The sequence below is a fragment of the Cercospora kikuchii genome, assembly GCF_019650295.1.
Source record: "Cercospora kikuchii DNA, contig_00003, whole genome shotgun sequence".
Taxonomy (NCBI): Eukaryota; Fungi; Ascomycota; class Dothideomycetes; order Mycosphaerellales; family Mycosphaerellaceae; genus Cercospora; species Cercospora kikuchii.
Genome location: NW_025408584.1, coordinates 2,614,285 through 2,630,212, shown reverse-complemented (window position 1 = coordinate 2,630,212; position 15,928 = coordinate 2,614,285). Strand labels below are relative to the sequence as shown.

Sequence of the window (15,928 nt, the reverse complement as noted above, 5' to 3'; positions counted from 1 at the left end):
TGGAAACGATTAAAGCTTCTGTAAGGTACCTCTTTGATAGCTGAATCAGCTAACGGTCTATGCCCAGTAATGCTTTAGGTTCATGAGCTACCGTAACTCCTGGTGCGTCTTCCTGCCCGTACCACCTGTACGTCTAACTGCAGCACGACGCTCTACAAAGCCTCGTCTACTTCCTCGGGCACACCGGGCTCTACCACCACCTTCTCAATGCATTGCAGCGTAGCCCTCAACGGCAATCCCACAACATTGTCAAACGTCCCGTCAATTTTCTCCACAAGAATGCTTCCCACACCTTGTATCCCATACCCACCAGCCTTATCCGCACCTTCTCGCGTCCGCACGTACGACATGATCAAATCGTCAGTAACACTCTGATCGAATTTGACCTGCGTCTCTTCCACATGCGTCTCGATCGCATACCCCGGATCCATCAAACTCTCCAACGGCGCCATACACACCACCGCCGTGTAGACTTTATGCCAGCCATTATTCTGATCTCTCAGCATCTTGAGTGTCTGGAAGTGGTCCTTCTCATTCTTTGGTTTCTCGAGGATTTCGCCAAAGTGGCTCGCGACTACAGTATCTGCTGCGATCACTAGAGCTGGCTCACCGCCCTTCTCTTTCCCATCGTCGATAGTCGCTTCGTAGACGTTCATGCATTTTTGCGAAGCGGTTTCGAGGACGTATTCGAAGGGACCGAGACCTTTGTCTTTGTCTTCGGGAACGGTTGCGGGGATGATTTCGAGGTTGCTGAGGCCGATCTATGGGGGTGGAGACTTTTTAGAGATTCGCTCAGCTTTGTATTGAACATGATGTACAAAGTGTTGCAGGGAAGATAAGAAATTTGTGCGGACAGATGGACCTACCTGTGCGAGAAGCTGTCTGCGGCGAGGAGAAGCAGATGCGAGGATCACACGCTTGCCACGGATCATGTTCAGGGCGGGCAGATTCAATGGGAGCGGCGCTCGCGGGCCGCCACCAGGGCGTTGTGGCGGTTGAGCGGCGGGGACTGCAACGCCGCCTGTGCCATCGTAGGCGGGCGGAAGATCCAGCGGCGTCTTCTCGTCGGCCATGTTGGAGTGCGATGTGGAGGGAAGAGCTATGGTGACAGTCCCAGCGCTATCGATTCTGTAGGGCTGAGGTCAGCCAAGAAGGTGGGACTGGCGCGTTGAGGCTCAAGGAAAGGGTGTCATCTTCATCATCTCATCCGCATGATCGTCATTGTTTACTTTCTGACATCAGAAATGAGAGCTTTTCATTGTCCAATGGCGCACAGTCTGAGGCAGCCAAATGGTACACGGAGCGCCTGACTGCTTGGAGGGGCACGCCGAAGTAATGTCTCGTCGAACATCGGCCATTGCCCAGTGTTCGGAGCGCTATTCTTTCTGAGCACGCGTCCGAGGAGGGGCATTTTCCAGTGCAGATACCGTCCACGGCGCAACCGCTAGCACAACGACTCGTCTCCGAGATTTCGTGGTCGACTCGTGTCGCCAGACCCGGTGTTCTTCCTCGTTGAGCAACACATCCGAGGCTCATGGCCGAATGATCAATGATCATGCCGACCCTGCTCCGAAGGCACTCACGAAATTGTTGCAGGAACCTTCTCTGGCGTGTCTGGCTACGTAACACGGCCGTAAACCGACCCAGGCGTACCTCGAGACATTGACAGGTTTGTAAGCTAGATGCCTCCGCGTAGCTACTGCCTTGGCTACTTATAACAAACGTCGCTTCCCTCACTTGTGTCCCGCTTTACAGGAATTGATCTTCACTAAACACCGACCCAGCAACGCCTCACTACAATCGCCCACAATGGTTCAGAACAAGCAGTTCATCTTTGCTGACTACCCAGACGGGTTGCCCAAGCCTGGCAAGGACCTCACCGTGGAGAGCACAGAGTTCGACGTTGAGCAACAACCACCACAAGGCGGCTTCACTGCCAAAGGTGAGCACGTCCATCTTAAGCGGATTACTTATGTGCGCGCCAACATACTGATCCTGTGTAGTCCACTATGTCTCTTTCGATCCATATCAGCGTGGCCGCATGAGGAAGCCAGAGGTCAAGTCCTACTCTCCACCGTTCGAGAAGGGCAAGCCAATCGTCAACGCCGCTATCAGCAGCGTCATCAAGTCCGACAACGAGAACTTCAAGCCCGGCCAATTGGTACACTACAGCTATGCAGCAACACAGGAGTACACTGTCGTCAGCGCCGAGGAGGCCAAAGGCTACAAGGTGATCGACAACCCGTTCAACCTCGACCCTAAGAACTTCGTTGGACCACTTGGAATGCCTGGTCTCACAGCTTACAGTTCTCTGTACGAGATCGGCCAGCCAAAGAAGGGACAGACAATCTTCATCTCAGCAGCCTCCGGAGCCGTTGGTCAGCTTGTTGGCCAGCTTGCGAAACATGAAGGCCTGACTGTGATCGGCTCTGTCGGCAGTGATGACAAGCTAGAGTACATCACCAAGGAGCTCGGCTTCGATGCTGGCTTCAATTACAAGAGCGAAAAGCCACTCGAGGCCCTCCAGCGTCTTGCTCCAGAGGGTATCGACATCTACTACGAGAATGTGGGTGGCGAGCAACTCGAGGCCGCCATCGCGCACCTGAAGCAATTCGGACGCATCGTAGCTTGCGGCATGATCTCGCAATACAACCTCAAACCGGAGCAGCATTACGGCGTAAAGAACTTGATGCAGGTCGTCGCAAAGAGGTTAACTGTAAGTCGTGTTTTGAGCTACTCGTAAACCCGAGACATCTTACTGATCTTGTTCTAGATTCAAGGTTTCATTGTCGCGGACCCAGATTTTGGTCCAAAGTACTGGGCAGACCACCAGAAGAATGTGCAGCAATGGATCCACGATGGCTCATTCAAGGTCAAGCTTCACGTCACCGAGGGCATCGACAACGCCCCTGAGGGCTTTGTCGGTATGCTGGAAGGCAAGAACTTTGGCAAGGCACTGCTGGAGGTCAGCAAGCCTCAGTAGATGGAAACGCCATTCATGAGATTATGACTGTTTAGTACTGCATAGCGAGCATAACAGAGAATTGACACATTGGCCAGCCTAATTCCTCTCTGGGATTGAACAAAAGCACTCCATGAAGTTCCTAACATCAGCAAGATCGACAATGCTCGGCGTGAAGAAGAGGTTGCAGATAAAACCAACGTGCCAATAGGGCCCTCCATCCACAGGAAGTCAGCGTAAAGACTACACTCCAAGTGACGACCCCGACTTCGTGCCAGCTGGTGCACAATGCAAGACCGACCAATCCTTCGCCAAGTACGGGTGGCGTGAGCGGCGCTTTACTTCGAACGACCTTACAGACTTTCTGTGACGAATGTTTTAGGTGACTCAGACTGTCATTCCGAAAGTCTGGGATATGAACGAAATGCCAGCAACGCGGGAACGACTCAACAAGAAACTGCGAAAGTCTGAGCATTTGAGCCTCGAGGAGTGGGGAAACATGGCACTATACTTCACTCGCGCCGCAGAGCGGCTCTGATCGCCGAGTGAATACGTCGACAAATTGAAGATTGTTATCCAAGAGCGTCACGGCAGGAACCACGTTACCTGGAAAGTACAATTTTTTGCAAGGCCGAACTCCGGGGAAGACGTCTCTGAATCGCAAAACTCTTCTTATATTGACAGTGACGACAGCAAGGACGACAGCGAAGCAAACAATGCAATGCTCACCAGCTCTTCGGGAAACTACGCTTATCGTGAAGAAGTTTCCAAACTCTCTGAACACTCTGACCACGATGCTCAAAGCGACGAAGAAGCAGAAGAACAAGAAGGGCAAGAGGGCCAAGAAGTCATCAGCCTTTCTACACTTGATGCTCGCGGTGAAGGAGAGGAAGTCACCACTCCTCCTGCGCCTCTTGTCACCACCCCTCCTGCACTTCTTGACGCTCACGAGTTGCAAAGAAAAAACTTCCCCAGACCTTCTTCAACACTCCTTCCTCACCGTTAGATATCAGACAGCAGGGTCTCGCAAATGTCGCACGAAGACCAAATTGTATTTACAGAGCGGAAATCCAAACAGCTGCCATCGTTCAATGCCGAACTTGAGGTTTCCGAGCTTCCACCTCCACATCCACTCTTTCAGCAAGAATGGGACGATTCTTTGGCTAAAGCAATGAGCGTCTGGAACTCTTTGGACTTCAGAGCAGAGGATGAGACACCAAAGCCTACTTGTTACGCAGCCCTGATGCGTGAGCCCGGCTTTATCTTCACCTGCACTCTCCGAGCATGGGAGTTCTCCTGGATGATGGGATACCAGGGTCCTTGTGTCGTTGAAAACATGATACGCTTCTGGCAGACAATTGACGATCATGTCGCTCTGTCGCCTGGTGTGCGCGTTGAGATCGGCTCGAACAAGATCATTTATCTTTGTCCTATTCTGCCACCTACTGTGTCTTGCCGAGCTTGCAACAAGTCACCTGTGGCCTTCCGGGCAGAGTATGTCATGCAAATGGGATTGCATCGCTTGACGGTAGACAAAATCGACACTTTTGCCCAGAACTGGTCACTCAATGGCAACAAATATCTCAACCGGCCCATAGTCTCTCATCTCATGGGTGATGCCGGATGCATGCATGTCCTACACTATGTCATCGAAAACTGGAAAATCAATCTCGATCGCAAAAACTGCTCCAGCAATGGCCGTTGCCCAGGCCACCGAGACATAGATGAGTGTTTCTTCCCTCTGCCACGCAATCGGCTGCGGGATGACGATACTGTATTCTATCAGCCGGAGTTCAAGTACAATCGAATCATCGAAACACCCTATGCATGCCCTCACCAGGGATGTGACGCTTTGCTTTGCTGGCCCGAACTGTACATCCACTACGTGTCAAGTCATATCTCTGATGAGATGTTGCCCAAGTACGATCACCCTAGTCACTATCTGCCCTGTCCTGGGTGTCCTTTCGGATTGGCGACCTTGATGCTTATGAAAGGGTCAAAATAAACTTAGTCGTATGGCCATGTCGGGCGACAGCTGAAAGCAACATGTAAAGCAACCGAATGTCAATGTTGGGTCCATCATATTGCGACCTACTTGTTCTTCGAGGGCAAAGCTGGAGCCACTTGTGCTCCATGGTGATATTCATACTACCTCAACCACAATGAGATGAGAGCCCTTGCAAATTGCCAAGTTTGACAGAATCGTCGGTATAGTTGCAGCAGCATTGGGGGAAGTGCTTGGTGGTTGTGATATCGTGGTCTGTCATATGAATCCGAAGGGTAGGCAGGGTTGCCAGTAGCTCGAAAATGTCCTCACTAGGGGCGTAATAACGCGCAACAGTTGAGTCGGACTTACTGCCAATCTCGCTTTACACAAGGTATCTCTGATTGCTTGATGAGCGACGACTGAAACCAGTGCCCGGAGGCCTCCACATCTTCCCCACGTGCAGCCCCGCGGGCTAAATGTCGCGAAATGCTTCGAGTTGCCAGTTTTTCGGCAGGCCGGCTACATTGGGTTCTTTATAACATGGGTCTAGGTTAGCATTCTCACAGTGCCGATGCTTCTTTAGACTTCGCGAAAATGCTGCTGCCCATTGTTTTGGTTGCGGGCTTGCCGCTCACATTTGCCTCTTTACTCAAGCCTCAGATCGAATGCTCGGACCTTGCATCGGCAGATCTCAAGCGGTATCACGGAACGTTCCTGAATGCGACATACTATGCCGAAGGTACTCGGAATGCCACTGGTGGTGTCAACGGAACCCTCAATCAAGTCGGGTTCTGTGAGGTCAATGCCGTCATCTCGTATGGCAACAACAACAACAGCCTCCATTTCTCTACCTGGCTCCCAGATGCTTACGAAGACCGATTCATCGCTGTAGGAAATGGAGGAATGGCCGGTACTATCGATGTCAGCGGCATGCTGACCCAGCTCAACAACGGACTGGGCATGGCAGTCGCAGGAGGGGATGCAGGTCATCTTGCAGCAGACAACCAGAACACCACAGGCTATCTGCCATATCTCCATGACAAAGAACAAGTACAAGCCTGGATTCACGACGCAATAAGCTTATTCACCCCTGCTGCCCAGGCCTTGGTCAAGGAGTATTACGCCAAGCAGCCGAATAAGTCGTACTACTATGGTTGCAGCACCGGCGGAGCGCAAGGCTTTGCGTTGGCTCAGTTCCATCCGGAGTTGTTCGATGGGATTTATGCGGGCTGTCCTGGGAATTGGTATAGTCATCTTGCGCTGAGTTTCCTTTGGAATGCTCAGCATGCTGCCGTAAGTATCTGTATGGGTGAACTCCCGGAGCACTCGCTAATGAGACGTCAGACGCCAGAGACTGCTCTGACCCAGGAAGAGCTGGACTTCGTCACTGGTGCTGTGCTCGACGCCTGCGATGAGATCGATGGTGTGGCCGATCGGTTGATCGAAAATCCGCTCGCGTGCAAATTCGACATCAACAGCCTGGCCTGCCAGTCGTCGTCCAACTCGACTTGCTTGACCGAAGCCAAGATTGAGACTGTGGAAGCAATTTATGCTGGACCGAAGCGTGCAGATACCGGAGCACAAGTCTATCCTGGTTTCGACTTTGGCAGCGAAATTGGATGGGCGATGCAACTGGGCAATCTATCGAGGGATTTCAGCGTGCCAATCTTGAAGAATCTCGTCTTCGATGACCAAAACTACAACAATGCCACTTTCAATTGGGCTTCCGATGTCGACATCGTGGATGCAAGAGCAGGAAGGCTCATCGACTCCATCACGCCGGATCTTTCTGCCTTCAAGAGTCGGAAGGGTAAACTGCTCACTTCCCAAGGCTGGGCAGACCAGTACAACGCAGGCACTTGGCCCATTGAGCATCTGAAGCAGGTCGAGGGTGCTATGGGTGGAAGCGTCGACGACTTCTACCGCTTGGTCATGATACCTGGTGGGGGGCATTGCGGAGCAAACCCCGGCTATCCTGACGTGCCCGCGACATACTCGTTCATCGCTCCGCTCGTGAAGTGGGTGGAATCCGACGGGGTAGAGCCGCCGACAGAATTTCTCAGCACTTCTCCGCCTTCGGGCGCAAATAGAACGAGGAAACTGTGCGTGTGGCCGGCAGTTGCGAAATATGGCGGAGGAGACGTCGATGATTGGACTTCGTACGAATGTGCGGAGTGAGGTTGCATTGGATTGTTTAAAGTTCTTCTCCAGTTGCCGGCTAAAGTCTCTGCGGGAGCCTCGTGGCGAGGAAAGAACCTTATCCGAGGTTGCCATCCTCTCCACATACCCGATGCTCTTGGGTCCAGAACTCCATGTTTTCAAAGGTCTTCTCGTTCGCACTCGTTCTGCTTCCCATCTTGCGCGCCATGGGCAATATATCCAGATCAGCGGTAGTGATGTTGATACCATCCATCGATTGTGCCAGGAACGACCGATCCGCAATACTAAAGCGCCCCGAGTGACCACAGACCGCGGTGGGCGCGAAATAGGAAGCTATGCTGGAACACCTGGAGATGGCCACATGCTTGTCGACTGCAAGATAGGACGAGCTGACCCGAACACGTTGCATGAAGAACGGACGCAATTTATGAAAGCGCATGGCTATCAATGCACGATTCTCATAGCGCCACGCATCTCATCCTTCCTCGAAATTAGCGTCACGAAGCATCGCATAGGCCAGGAGGACGATGGCCTTATCAGCTCCGAGCACCCGCCAATGCCCCACGGTCCTCGTTCGCGACGCACATATCCGGACAACTTCTTTGGCGGTCAGAGAACATGCCAAGTGGGATTGGGAGATATCAAGCGAATGAGGAAACGGGCGCCCACCTCTCAACTGCAGCGATGGTCATGCTTCACGAGAGTGTTGTCTGTTCCGAGCATGCTTCGGGAAGGCATCTTTCCCAATGCGCGGTGGATCAGTGGGATCTCCAATCTGCGGATGCGAAACAGAAACAAATACTCCGTCCGGAGTACAGAATGGCGAGCTGTGCGGCGGCCCACCGGACGCTTCCACATGAACCTCGTGGGCGGGTCGAAGGACGAGAAAGTAGCACTATGCGTCTGCCCAGAGACCAAGTGCCTTCGTGACGGCGCCTCTGGCTTATGGCATCAGCATCCACGCGGTGTCTATTCGGCGAGTTTGGCTTCAACGTCATGTTGCGACACTCAGAAGAGCTAGGGGGCTGTGAACAGGAACTATGATCCGAGCCAGCGTATATTTTCAGAAGTGGCAATTCAGAGTTTGCACTACGATGCACTCGAGGAGCCTACCCATTTGCATGCTCAATCGCGCTGAATCTTTCGGGAAATGGGGCTCTTCTCAAGCTAATTTCACATGCAGCATTCGAGCTCTCAACAGCAAAATGCCCCCGGGCAACGAGAACAGCATATTGATTAAAGAGAGTGGTCTCTGCTGGAAGTTGACATCAAATTAACAGGGAACATACTTATGCAAGCTGCGGCCCGCTCCTTGTGGAACCACGCCAAAATCTGACAAGACCAATGTGCTTCGGCGGCGCCACGACAGAATCGTTATCATTCTTTGGCTTCTCGAAGACTTTTCTGCAATGACGTGCGCTTGCTCAAAATCATTATGTGGATCGAGATACTGAGCCAATAATGGCCACCGAAGCGCTCAGTCAGCTTGGGAATAGTGAACATATTCGCTATTGCTTCCAGCATTGCGGGACGCCGGATGGTGGTGAGATGGCGCCTTCACTTTCGGTCACTTCACGGTCAGTTTGCGGACCTCTTTCAATCGATCCACATGAGATCATCCTCAACATCAGTGCGGTCGGATTCGTGACCATGTGGCATTGTGGTCGCAAAAGAATTTGAAGGAGCCGTATTCCGTAAGTAGCACAAAAGGTAGGCTGATCGTCTCGTTCTCTGCTTCGTTTCTCGAACTATCATCAAAGTATTGCCTCTACCTCGCATAATAGCCAATCATGGAGGGACCGTCTCGAAATGCGAGTTTGTGGAGCAGGTACACCGACAAGATCTCCACCCCATATACCAACACACCCGACACTCGGTCAGAAGTCCAGCAAAAGCCTGAAATCGGCCAAGAAGAAAATGTGACAACAAGAGCTGGGAGAGTGGTAGGAGGTCGCTACGTGGAAGAGAGCAAGGAATCTGGACTGCACGACAATCATGGCCCGCTTCAGGTGGTCGACATCGACATGCCTCTGACCTTGACTGAGCTGGTCGAGGTGGATGGCAAAGAGTTCATCGTACTGCAGTACGCTTCATTTGACCCTGTCAACCCCTTCAACTGGAATCCGTGGTACAAACGTGCCGTCACAACGATGCTCAACCTGATGACACTATCGATCGGACTTTCGACGACCTGCTACAGCTCGACAGTCAACAGCATGACTGCAGAATTCGGCGTATCGACAGAAATTGGCCAGCTCGGCTTGTTCCTCTTCAACTTCGTCTGTGCGATTGCGCCCCTCTTCCTCGCTCCATTTTGCGAGCTTGTCGGTCGCAAGATTGTGTATGCTGGTGCATACTTCTGCTTCTCCCTCTGCTTCATTGGCCTATCTTTGGGACAGAACATGGCCACGATTTTGGTAATGAGAGCTTTCCTGGGTCTATTCGGATGCGTGGGCACGATTCTGGTTGGTGGTACTTTCGACGACATGTACTTGCCACGACAACGCAGCAGACCAATGGCAATGTTCGCATTCATCGCCATTTTCGGTACCGTTTTCGCCCCGGTGTACGCTGGCTTCATCGATCAACATTTGGGATGGAGATGGGTTGAGGGTATCCAAGGACTGAGCACCATCCCACTCTTGATCTGCATCGTCATCTTCTTCCCAGAAACCCGTGGTGGCGTGTTTCTGCAGAGGCGTGCAAGACAGCTCCGCAAGGCGACAGGTGACGACCGCTACGTCGGCCCAGATGAGATCGAAACACCATCTTTACAGAGTATGCTGAAGGCATCATCAGTCAAAGCATTCAAAATGCTGGCAACGGAGCCTGTGGTCTTCGCGTTCGGCCTCTGGATTGCTTTCTGCTGGTTCGTGGTCTTCCTCTTCCTGTCCGTCATTCCGATCACCTTCATCGAAAAGCGCGGCTGGAATGAGGGCGTTTCTGGATTACCGTACATCAGCTTGGCCATTGGAACCACACTCGGCTGGGCGGCGCATCACTTGCAAATGCGAAAGTACGAAAAGATCATGAACGATCCAGATCGCATCGCTACACCAGAGAGTCGCTTATACGGTGCCATGTTTGGAGCAGTCTGGTTTCCGATCGGCCTCTTCATCTACTCATTCACTCAGTACGGCGATATCCACTGGATCGCTCCTACGATCGCTCTTGCGCCTATCGCGTTTGGTATCTACTTCGTGTTCGAAAGCACGTATTCGTACACTGCGGACTGCTATGGCGAGAATTCGTCTTCGGCAATTGCTGGGCAGGGGTTCATGAGAAATACGCTTGGCGCTGTTTCGCCGTTGTTCGCGAGTCAATTTTTCCACAACGTTGGAAGTCAGTATGCTGGATTACTGCTATCCATTGTTGGAACAATTTTGAGCTTGATCGCTTTTGTGATGTTCAAGTTTGGTCCTCAGCTGAGGAAGAGATCGAAACGCGCGAGACAGTTCTAGATTACTCGTGCTTGATACAGTGGGTTTGGAGTAGTTTAAGAAGGACCCAATTATTCAGATGATCCTATGATTGTGACCTGCTCTCTTCACCTTCACATGGGTTTTCGCACTCTCATCGGAAATCTGGCCCTGGTGAAACTGCACACGTTCAATTCCACCAAAACGAAACCGAGAAGCTTGCCGTAATGCTCTCCACATAATGCCACCATCCAAGTGGAATATACAAGCACTCTCCCGGTCCAAGTATCGCTTCTTGATACTTCGCTTTGCCGAAGAGAGGAAATTTCCGAACCTGCTCGCGGAGAGCTGCATCATACTGCACTTCGCCGCTCTTCAACTCAGGCCTGAAATGAATCATGTCGATTTGTGAGGTGTTATTCATGTTGATTCCAGCGTCATCCACCCCACAGGGGTACATGAATTTCGTATACTCTGGCGAGTATAAACGAACATATTTGTACCCGACCACTTGGCAGAGGATGTTGTGATACGGGTCGGTGTGTGGTGGAGTTTTCGTTCCGGCTGGACCAAGCCACGCATTGAGGAGTGGCGCCTCAAGTTGTTTGACTGTCTTCAATCCCGCAGTATTTGCTGCTGCGCCTTCTGGTTGCGGAGGGTTTGTCCAGCAGTAGTCGGGAATACTGATATCGTTCTTTAAACTTGGAATCTGCTCGAACAAATCGTGTTGTGCTAGGTAGCCGATTTCCGCTGGCTGATCTGGGATGAGGTATCTTTCTGCAAATTCTGCAAAAGTCATGATCTTTTGGGACCATTCAGTCTCCGTATAGCTGCTGCCTATTTCGACTGGTACGATCCTGTTGCCGCCTAATGTTTTGAACTTGAGATAATTCACATCGTCCCAAAGTGTGCGAGCGGGCCAACGCTCAAATGTGTCAGGCATGATGACTGGTGCTCCTGTCGTTTCGAGGTGCATTTGAAACTCTTCGAATTCAAAGCCTCTGGTGGTTCGCATGATGTGGTATTCTGTCTCCAGTGGGCGAGGTCGAGGTGTTGGAAGTCTCTCAGGTTCGATATCTGTCCATTCTGATACCATGAAGAGTTCGAGCTGTCGAAGGACATCGTCGATCAAGGCCTTGCGGCCTGGAGCGCCGGAGATGATGACTGCTCGATCCAAGATGTTGCAGAATGGCTTAAGCCAGTTTTGGTCTTTCAGCGCCACATCAAGCGTAATTTTGGTGCGCTTTGCAGGATTGGCGCTGGGCAATGAAACGGCGTTGCCAGAGTTCTGTGAGTGACTTGCTTGTTCGCGCAGTAGCTTCACAGCAAGGTGAAGACTGGCATCTTCGTACAAGCGACGCCAGCATGCGGGTACATTCTCATAGGGCCAGGCATGCAGATAATTCTTCGCCAGCTGTAGCACATCATCCGGCCTGCTTGCAATGATTGCGATTGCGCTATAGCCGCAGAGGTGCAGGCAGTCGTTGGGCACCGGCTTCTCGAGCTGCTGGAGGATGAAAAGAGCCAAAGTTTCGAGACGTGCTGCGTCTTCTTTCGGCGTGGCCATATGGCTTCTTGTTTCCGCCACTGCGTCAGTAAACTTATGTTATCGTGTTCGTTCGCTTCGTCGCGAATGTCGCAGGAATGTGGAATTGAAAATGTCGAGACGGAGGAATGAAATCAAAGTGAGGTTGGTGAGCTTGGCTAGTGGGGCAAGGGTGTGAGACCACACCCAAATTGGAAATTTTTACTATAGTGAAGCGAAGCGCACAGACTGACGAATTGAAGTGAAGGTACTGTTGACAGTCCGCATGGACGTTGGCAGGAAACGCCCAAATGGAAAGTGAGGAACAGTGTGATTCAGCGCTAACGCTACTGGCAGTCTTCATTTCCTGCCTATTTTTGCTACGGGCGGCAGTAGCGATATCTTTTGGCTAGTCTTTATCTTTCTGATATCAGATCCTTTAGACCTCAAGTGAGCCTTCCAGCAGTGGCTTGCGACTGCTCGAGCCAACGAAGAGATCATATGGCCCTTGCTGAAGCTGCCATTGCTGGTGCACAATATTCCATACTGACAGATCCTTCCTGGTCACCTTGAACATTGCGGTCTTGGTCTGTTCTGGCTCCAAATGCAGGCGATCGAAGCCTCGTAGTTGCCACTTGGGTGCTGTTGGGATAGAAACATACAACTGCGGCACTTCTGCTGCAGCAACGTCTCCTGTATTCGTGATCTGGACTGTGATGTGGAATAGTGTCTCCCAAAGCTCCGGATGTCCACCTTGTGGAATCGGTGTGTCTGGGGTTGGCCATTCCTGCGTAGTGTTGCTAGCCGGAGTGATGCTCAGACCCGAGTATTCGAACGTGCTGTACGAGAGTCCGAATCCGAATTCCAGCTCAGGCTCAATGTTCTGTTGATCAAAATAGCGGTAATCAATGTATAGACCTTCCGTGAAGTTGTCCTGCGGGAACGGACCAGACCCAATGGTTGAGTTGAGTAGGTTGCCGTAGTCGCTCTCGTTCTTGGCGACTGTGAAGGGCAGGCGCCCTGAAGGCGAGACATCTCCGTAAAGCACATCTGCGATAGAATTTCCAGCCTCTTCTCCAGGGAGCAGTGCATATATGATGGCCGTGACGTTCTCGTTGTTGACCCATTCGTCGATAACTCTAATTCCGACACTGTGAAGTACAACAATGGTGTTCGTGCAGTTGCGGGCAACATTCTTCACTAAGTTGTCTGAGAACTCGTCCTTGAGCGTGGTCCGGTCGAAAGCCTCTGAGGAGTATGCATTGATGAACACCAGGCAAGCATCGGCATTTGCGTAAACTGTTGGATTGACACTTGCGAAGTCCCAGCGAACAGTGCCTCTGTCTGCGATGACTCGGCGCTGGATTGCATCGAACGGCGATATGAAGTACGAAGGCTGCAACAGAGCGTCAGCGCAAGTCTTCCATACCATCGCCACGCGTTCTTATGTGTGGTGCAAATGCAACCGTGTTACGACCAGAAAGAATGGATAGGAAGAACTTACGCTGGAACCGCCGCTACCGCCACCAGTAATCAAAGTTCCGTTGAATATCTCCCAGCCAAAATTGACGTCGTATCCTCCTCCGAAACGAGACGGAGTTGTCCAAGGCGAGTCTGGTGCTTTCGCATCGTACCCGTAGATGTTCAAAAATCTAGGCTTCTTCAATGGCAGAGCGTTATCTTTGTTCTTGACAAGTACGGTACCAGCAGCGCCGATCTCGCGTATCAGGGCTGCGTGATCGTAGCGAACGTCAATAATTGGGTGTTGCTGATCGTACGGATATACGCCAACCTCTGGGTATCCCGCATCCTGGCCAAGATGGTACCATGCAGCCAAAATTCGGGTAACCATGTCGTTGAGCCGTGTCTCGGTAACTGAACCATTTGTGACAGCTGGAATGAGCAGTCAGCAGAGCTATCTGGCGTATAATCAGCTCCTCGAAGCGCAAATACCTTGAGTGAGGTTGTCGCCCCAGTACCCGCCATCAGGCATGACCAGATCCAGACCAGCATTTGCACTGGCAACTCCAGCATGCTGTGCAGCCCAGTCGCTCACAATGAATCCCTGGAACCCGAGCTCTCCTTTTTTCAACGATTTATCAGTTTATTTGTGTTCTGAGCCGCGAGAGACTGCATCTCGATTTTGGGAGCTGTTGCTCACCTTTAAGAATCCCGTTGAGAAGCTTGGAGTTCTGACAGCCGTAAGAATTGTTGATGCGTTGATACTGACTTCAGATTAGCATAATTGCAACCAGTACAGCGTGGGAACAACCTACGGAGCACATAGCCGAAGCAGCACCAGCGTGCACAGCATCCATAAATGGAAATGCATAGAGTTCGTGGATGGTACGGTCGTCAGCATTGCTGGAGATGGACTCGCCCATGCTTCCAGGGTTGCGCCTCCATTCCTGCTCGTTGAGCAGCCAATGCTTCATCTGAGAGATAACACCTTGGCCCTGCAGACCAGTTGTGACTTCGCGCATGCCAACAGACGATAAGTAGGGATCTGCGCCGAATCCTTCCTATCGTCGTTGTCAGTCATGATTCAACCAGGTTTCTTGTCCGCACTCACCCAGTTCCGCCCGCCACGTGCGACTCTGCCAAGAGGACCAGCCACAGGGAGTAGAGCTACGTGTATGCCCTTGCCACGATACTCCTCTCCGAGAGCCTTGCCGTATTCATACATCAAGCGCTTGTCGAAGGTGGCGCCAACAGTCAGCTGTGCTGGGAAAGCAGATACGAATTCTTGGCCTCTGATGCCATCTGGAGCATCCGCAAAGCAGAGAGCTGGTATTCCAAGACGAGTGATGTTTGGCGTATTTCCGACGCACAATCCAGGGTGTCCTCGAGTCATGTTGACCTTCTCTTCGAGCGTGAGCTGGTCCACGATGGAGCGTGCTTTGACATATGCGGCTTGCCATTTTGGATCAGAGCCTCCATTGCCTTCGGCTGCTGGCTGTCAGTCGTGGGATGAAGCTTTCTACCAGTCTACTCACGTGTTGGGTACACTGGCGGACTTTGCCCATAGAGCGGTACCTCAGAAACATTAGTGTAGCCAATGCAGTGAGCTGTCGACGCCAGCGAGAGCAGAGCTCCAGCTGCTGAAACAACACCCTTCATCCTTGCTTGTCTTGAAGATGCAGCATTTTGGGAGTTGAGGATTTGGAGAACTACATATGCGGCTTCCGAGCATCGTCAGATTACTACTCGGATCCACTGAAAGTACCTCACTCCCCAGACCATCATTGACATTGCAGAGTTGGTTCGCCTCATATCTGCCGACTAGCATATCCGGTAGCTGCGTTGCACTCCGCACCGTCTTCCCACATTGTATAGTTCCATAGTGAGGGCCACCGACGTTGAGCCGCGTCGTTGCAGAGCTTGGAAGGTGGAGGAGGAGGTAGCTTGCGGACTAGTCTGTGGATCCTGGTTAGGGCCGCACAGAGGATTCAGTCAATCGGCTGTCATCGAGACTCCAGTGCACTTTCGACGAACTCATTGTGCGAGATATGGCGTATACTACGTTGTCAAAGCAGTGTGTCATTCTGGGTCGTGGAAATTTGGCATGGCAGGACGGGGAGGAGATTTGCGTTGTTAGTCAGCAGCATGCCAAGACTTAATCGACTTCAGCCGATCGCGAATGCGGTCGTGTCTCCGCCATTCCACTATGACTGACCCTTTCCACCCCGCCTGATGGTCCGCCGGCCTCGGAGTAGCTCTCGTAGCGGTTGGAATTCGATCTGGAGTGTGCAGTATTCGGAGCCACAGCTCTGCCGGAGAGCAGCCATGAAAAATCTATGCAAACGGCATCCCGGCCCGCGATGGCACACTTTCTCCCAGCCGAGCAGAAGACCATAGGCCACAATACCTAGGCT

General features: G+C 51.9%; 7 protein-coding genes across 7 annotated transcripts; 4 read left to right on the top strand and 3 right to left on the bottom strand.

Annotated features, from left to right (window-relative positions):
• Positions 1–152: 152 nt before the first annotated feature.
• Positions 153–1,073, bottom strand: CKM354_000540600 (nucleotide diphosphatase; the record flags this gene model as incomplete). Its single annotated transcript, XM_044800678.1, has 2 exons — positions 153–761; positions 867–1,073. The coding sequence occupies 2 exons, from the start codon at positions 1,071–1,073 to the stop codon at positions 153–155; spliced, it is 816 nt and encodes a 271-aa protein (XP_044656613.1).
• A 736-nt stretch (positions 1,074–1,809) lies between these two features.
• On the top strand, positions 1,810–2,983 carry CKM354_000540500 (uncharacterized protein; the record flags this gene model as incomplete). The annotated part of the gene is made up of 3 exons (XM_044800677.1): positions 1,810–1,942; positions 2,004–2,716; positions 2,774–2,983. The coding sequence occupies 3 exons, from the start codon at positions 1,810–1,812 to the stop codon at positions 2,981–2,983; spliced, it is 1,056 nt and encodes a 351-aa protein (XP_044656612.1).
• A 1,009-nt stretch (positions 2,984–3,992) lies between these two features.
• On the top strand, positions 3,993–4,967 carry CKM354_000540400 (uncharacterized protein; the record flags this gene model as incomplete). Its single annotated transcript, XM_044800676.1, has 1 exon — positions 3,993–4,967. One exon carries the CDS (start codon positions 3,993–3,995, stop codon positions 4,965–4,967), a length of 975 nt encoding a protein of 324 aa, XP_044656611.1.
• A 576-nt stretch (positions 4,968–5,543) lies between these two features.
• Positions 5,544–7,127, top strand: CKM354_000540300 (uncharacterized protein; the record flags this gene model as incomplete). Its single annotated transcript, XM_044800675.1, has 2 exons — positions 5,544–6,242; positions 6,294–7,127. 2 exons carry the CDS (start codon positions 5,544–5,546, stop codon positions 7,125–7,127), a joined length of 1,533 nt encoding a protein of 510 aa, XP_044656610.1.
• Positions 7,128–8,899: 1,772 nt separating this feature from the next.
• On the top strand, positions 8,900–10,570 carry CKM354_000540200 (uncharacterized protein; the record flags this gene model as incomplete). Its single annotated transcript, XM_044800674.1, has 1 exon — positions 8,900–10,570. The coding sequence occupies one exon, from the start codon at positions 8,900–8,902 to the stop codon at positions 10,568–10,570; it is 1,671 nt and encodes a 556-aa protein (XP_044656609.1).
• Positions 10,571–10,718: 148 nt separating this feature from the next.
• On the bottom strand, positions 10,719–12,095 carry CKM354_000540100 (uncharacterized protein; the record flags this gene model as incomplete). Its single annotated transcript, XM_044800673.1, has 1 exon — positions 10,719–12,095. The coding sequence occupies one exon, from the start codon at positions 12,093–12,095 to the stop codon at positions 10,719–10,721; it is 1,377 nt and encodes a 458-aa protein (XP_044656608.1).
• A 397-nt stretch (positions 12,096–12,492) lies between these two features.
• CKM354_000540000 (uncharacterized protein) lies at positions 12,493–15,173 on the bottom strand (the record flags this gene model as incomplete). The annotated part of the gene is made up of 7 exons (XM_044800672.1): positions 12,493–13,449; positions 13,558–13,946; positions 14,007–14,135; positions 14,215–14,278; positions 14,330–14,575; positions 14,626–15,002; positions 15,050–15,173. The coding sequence occupies 7 exons, from the start codon at positions 15,171–15,173 to the stop codon at positions 12,493–12,495; spliced, it is 2,286 nt and encodes a 761-aa protein (XP_044656607.1).
• Positions 15,174–15,928: the final 755 nt, after the last annotated feature.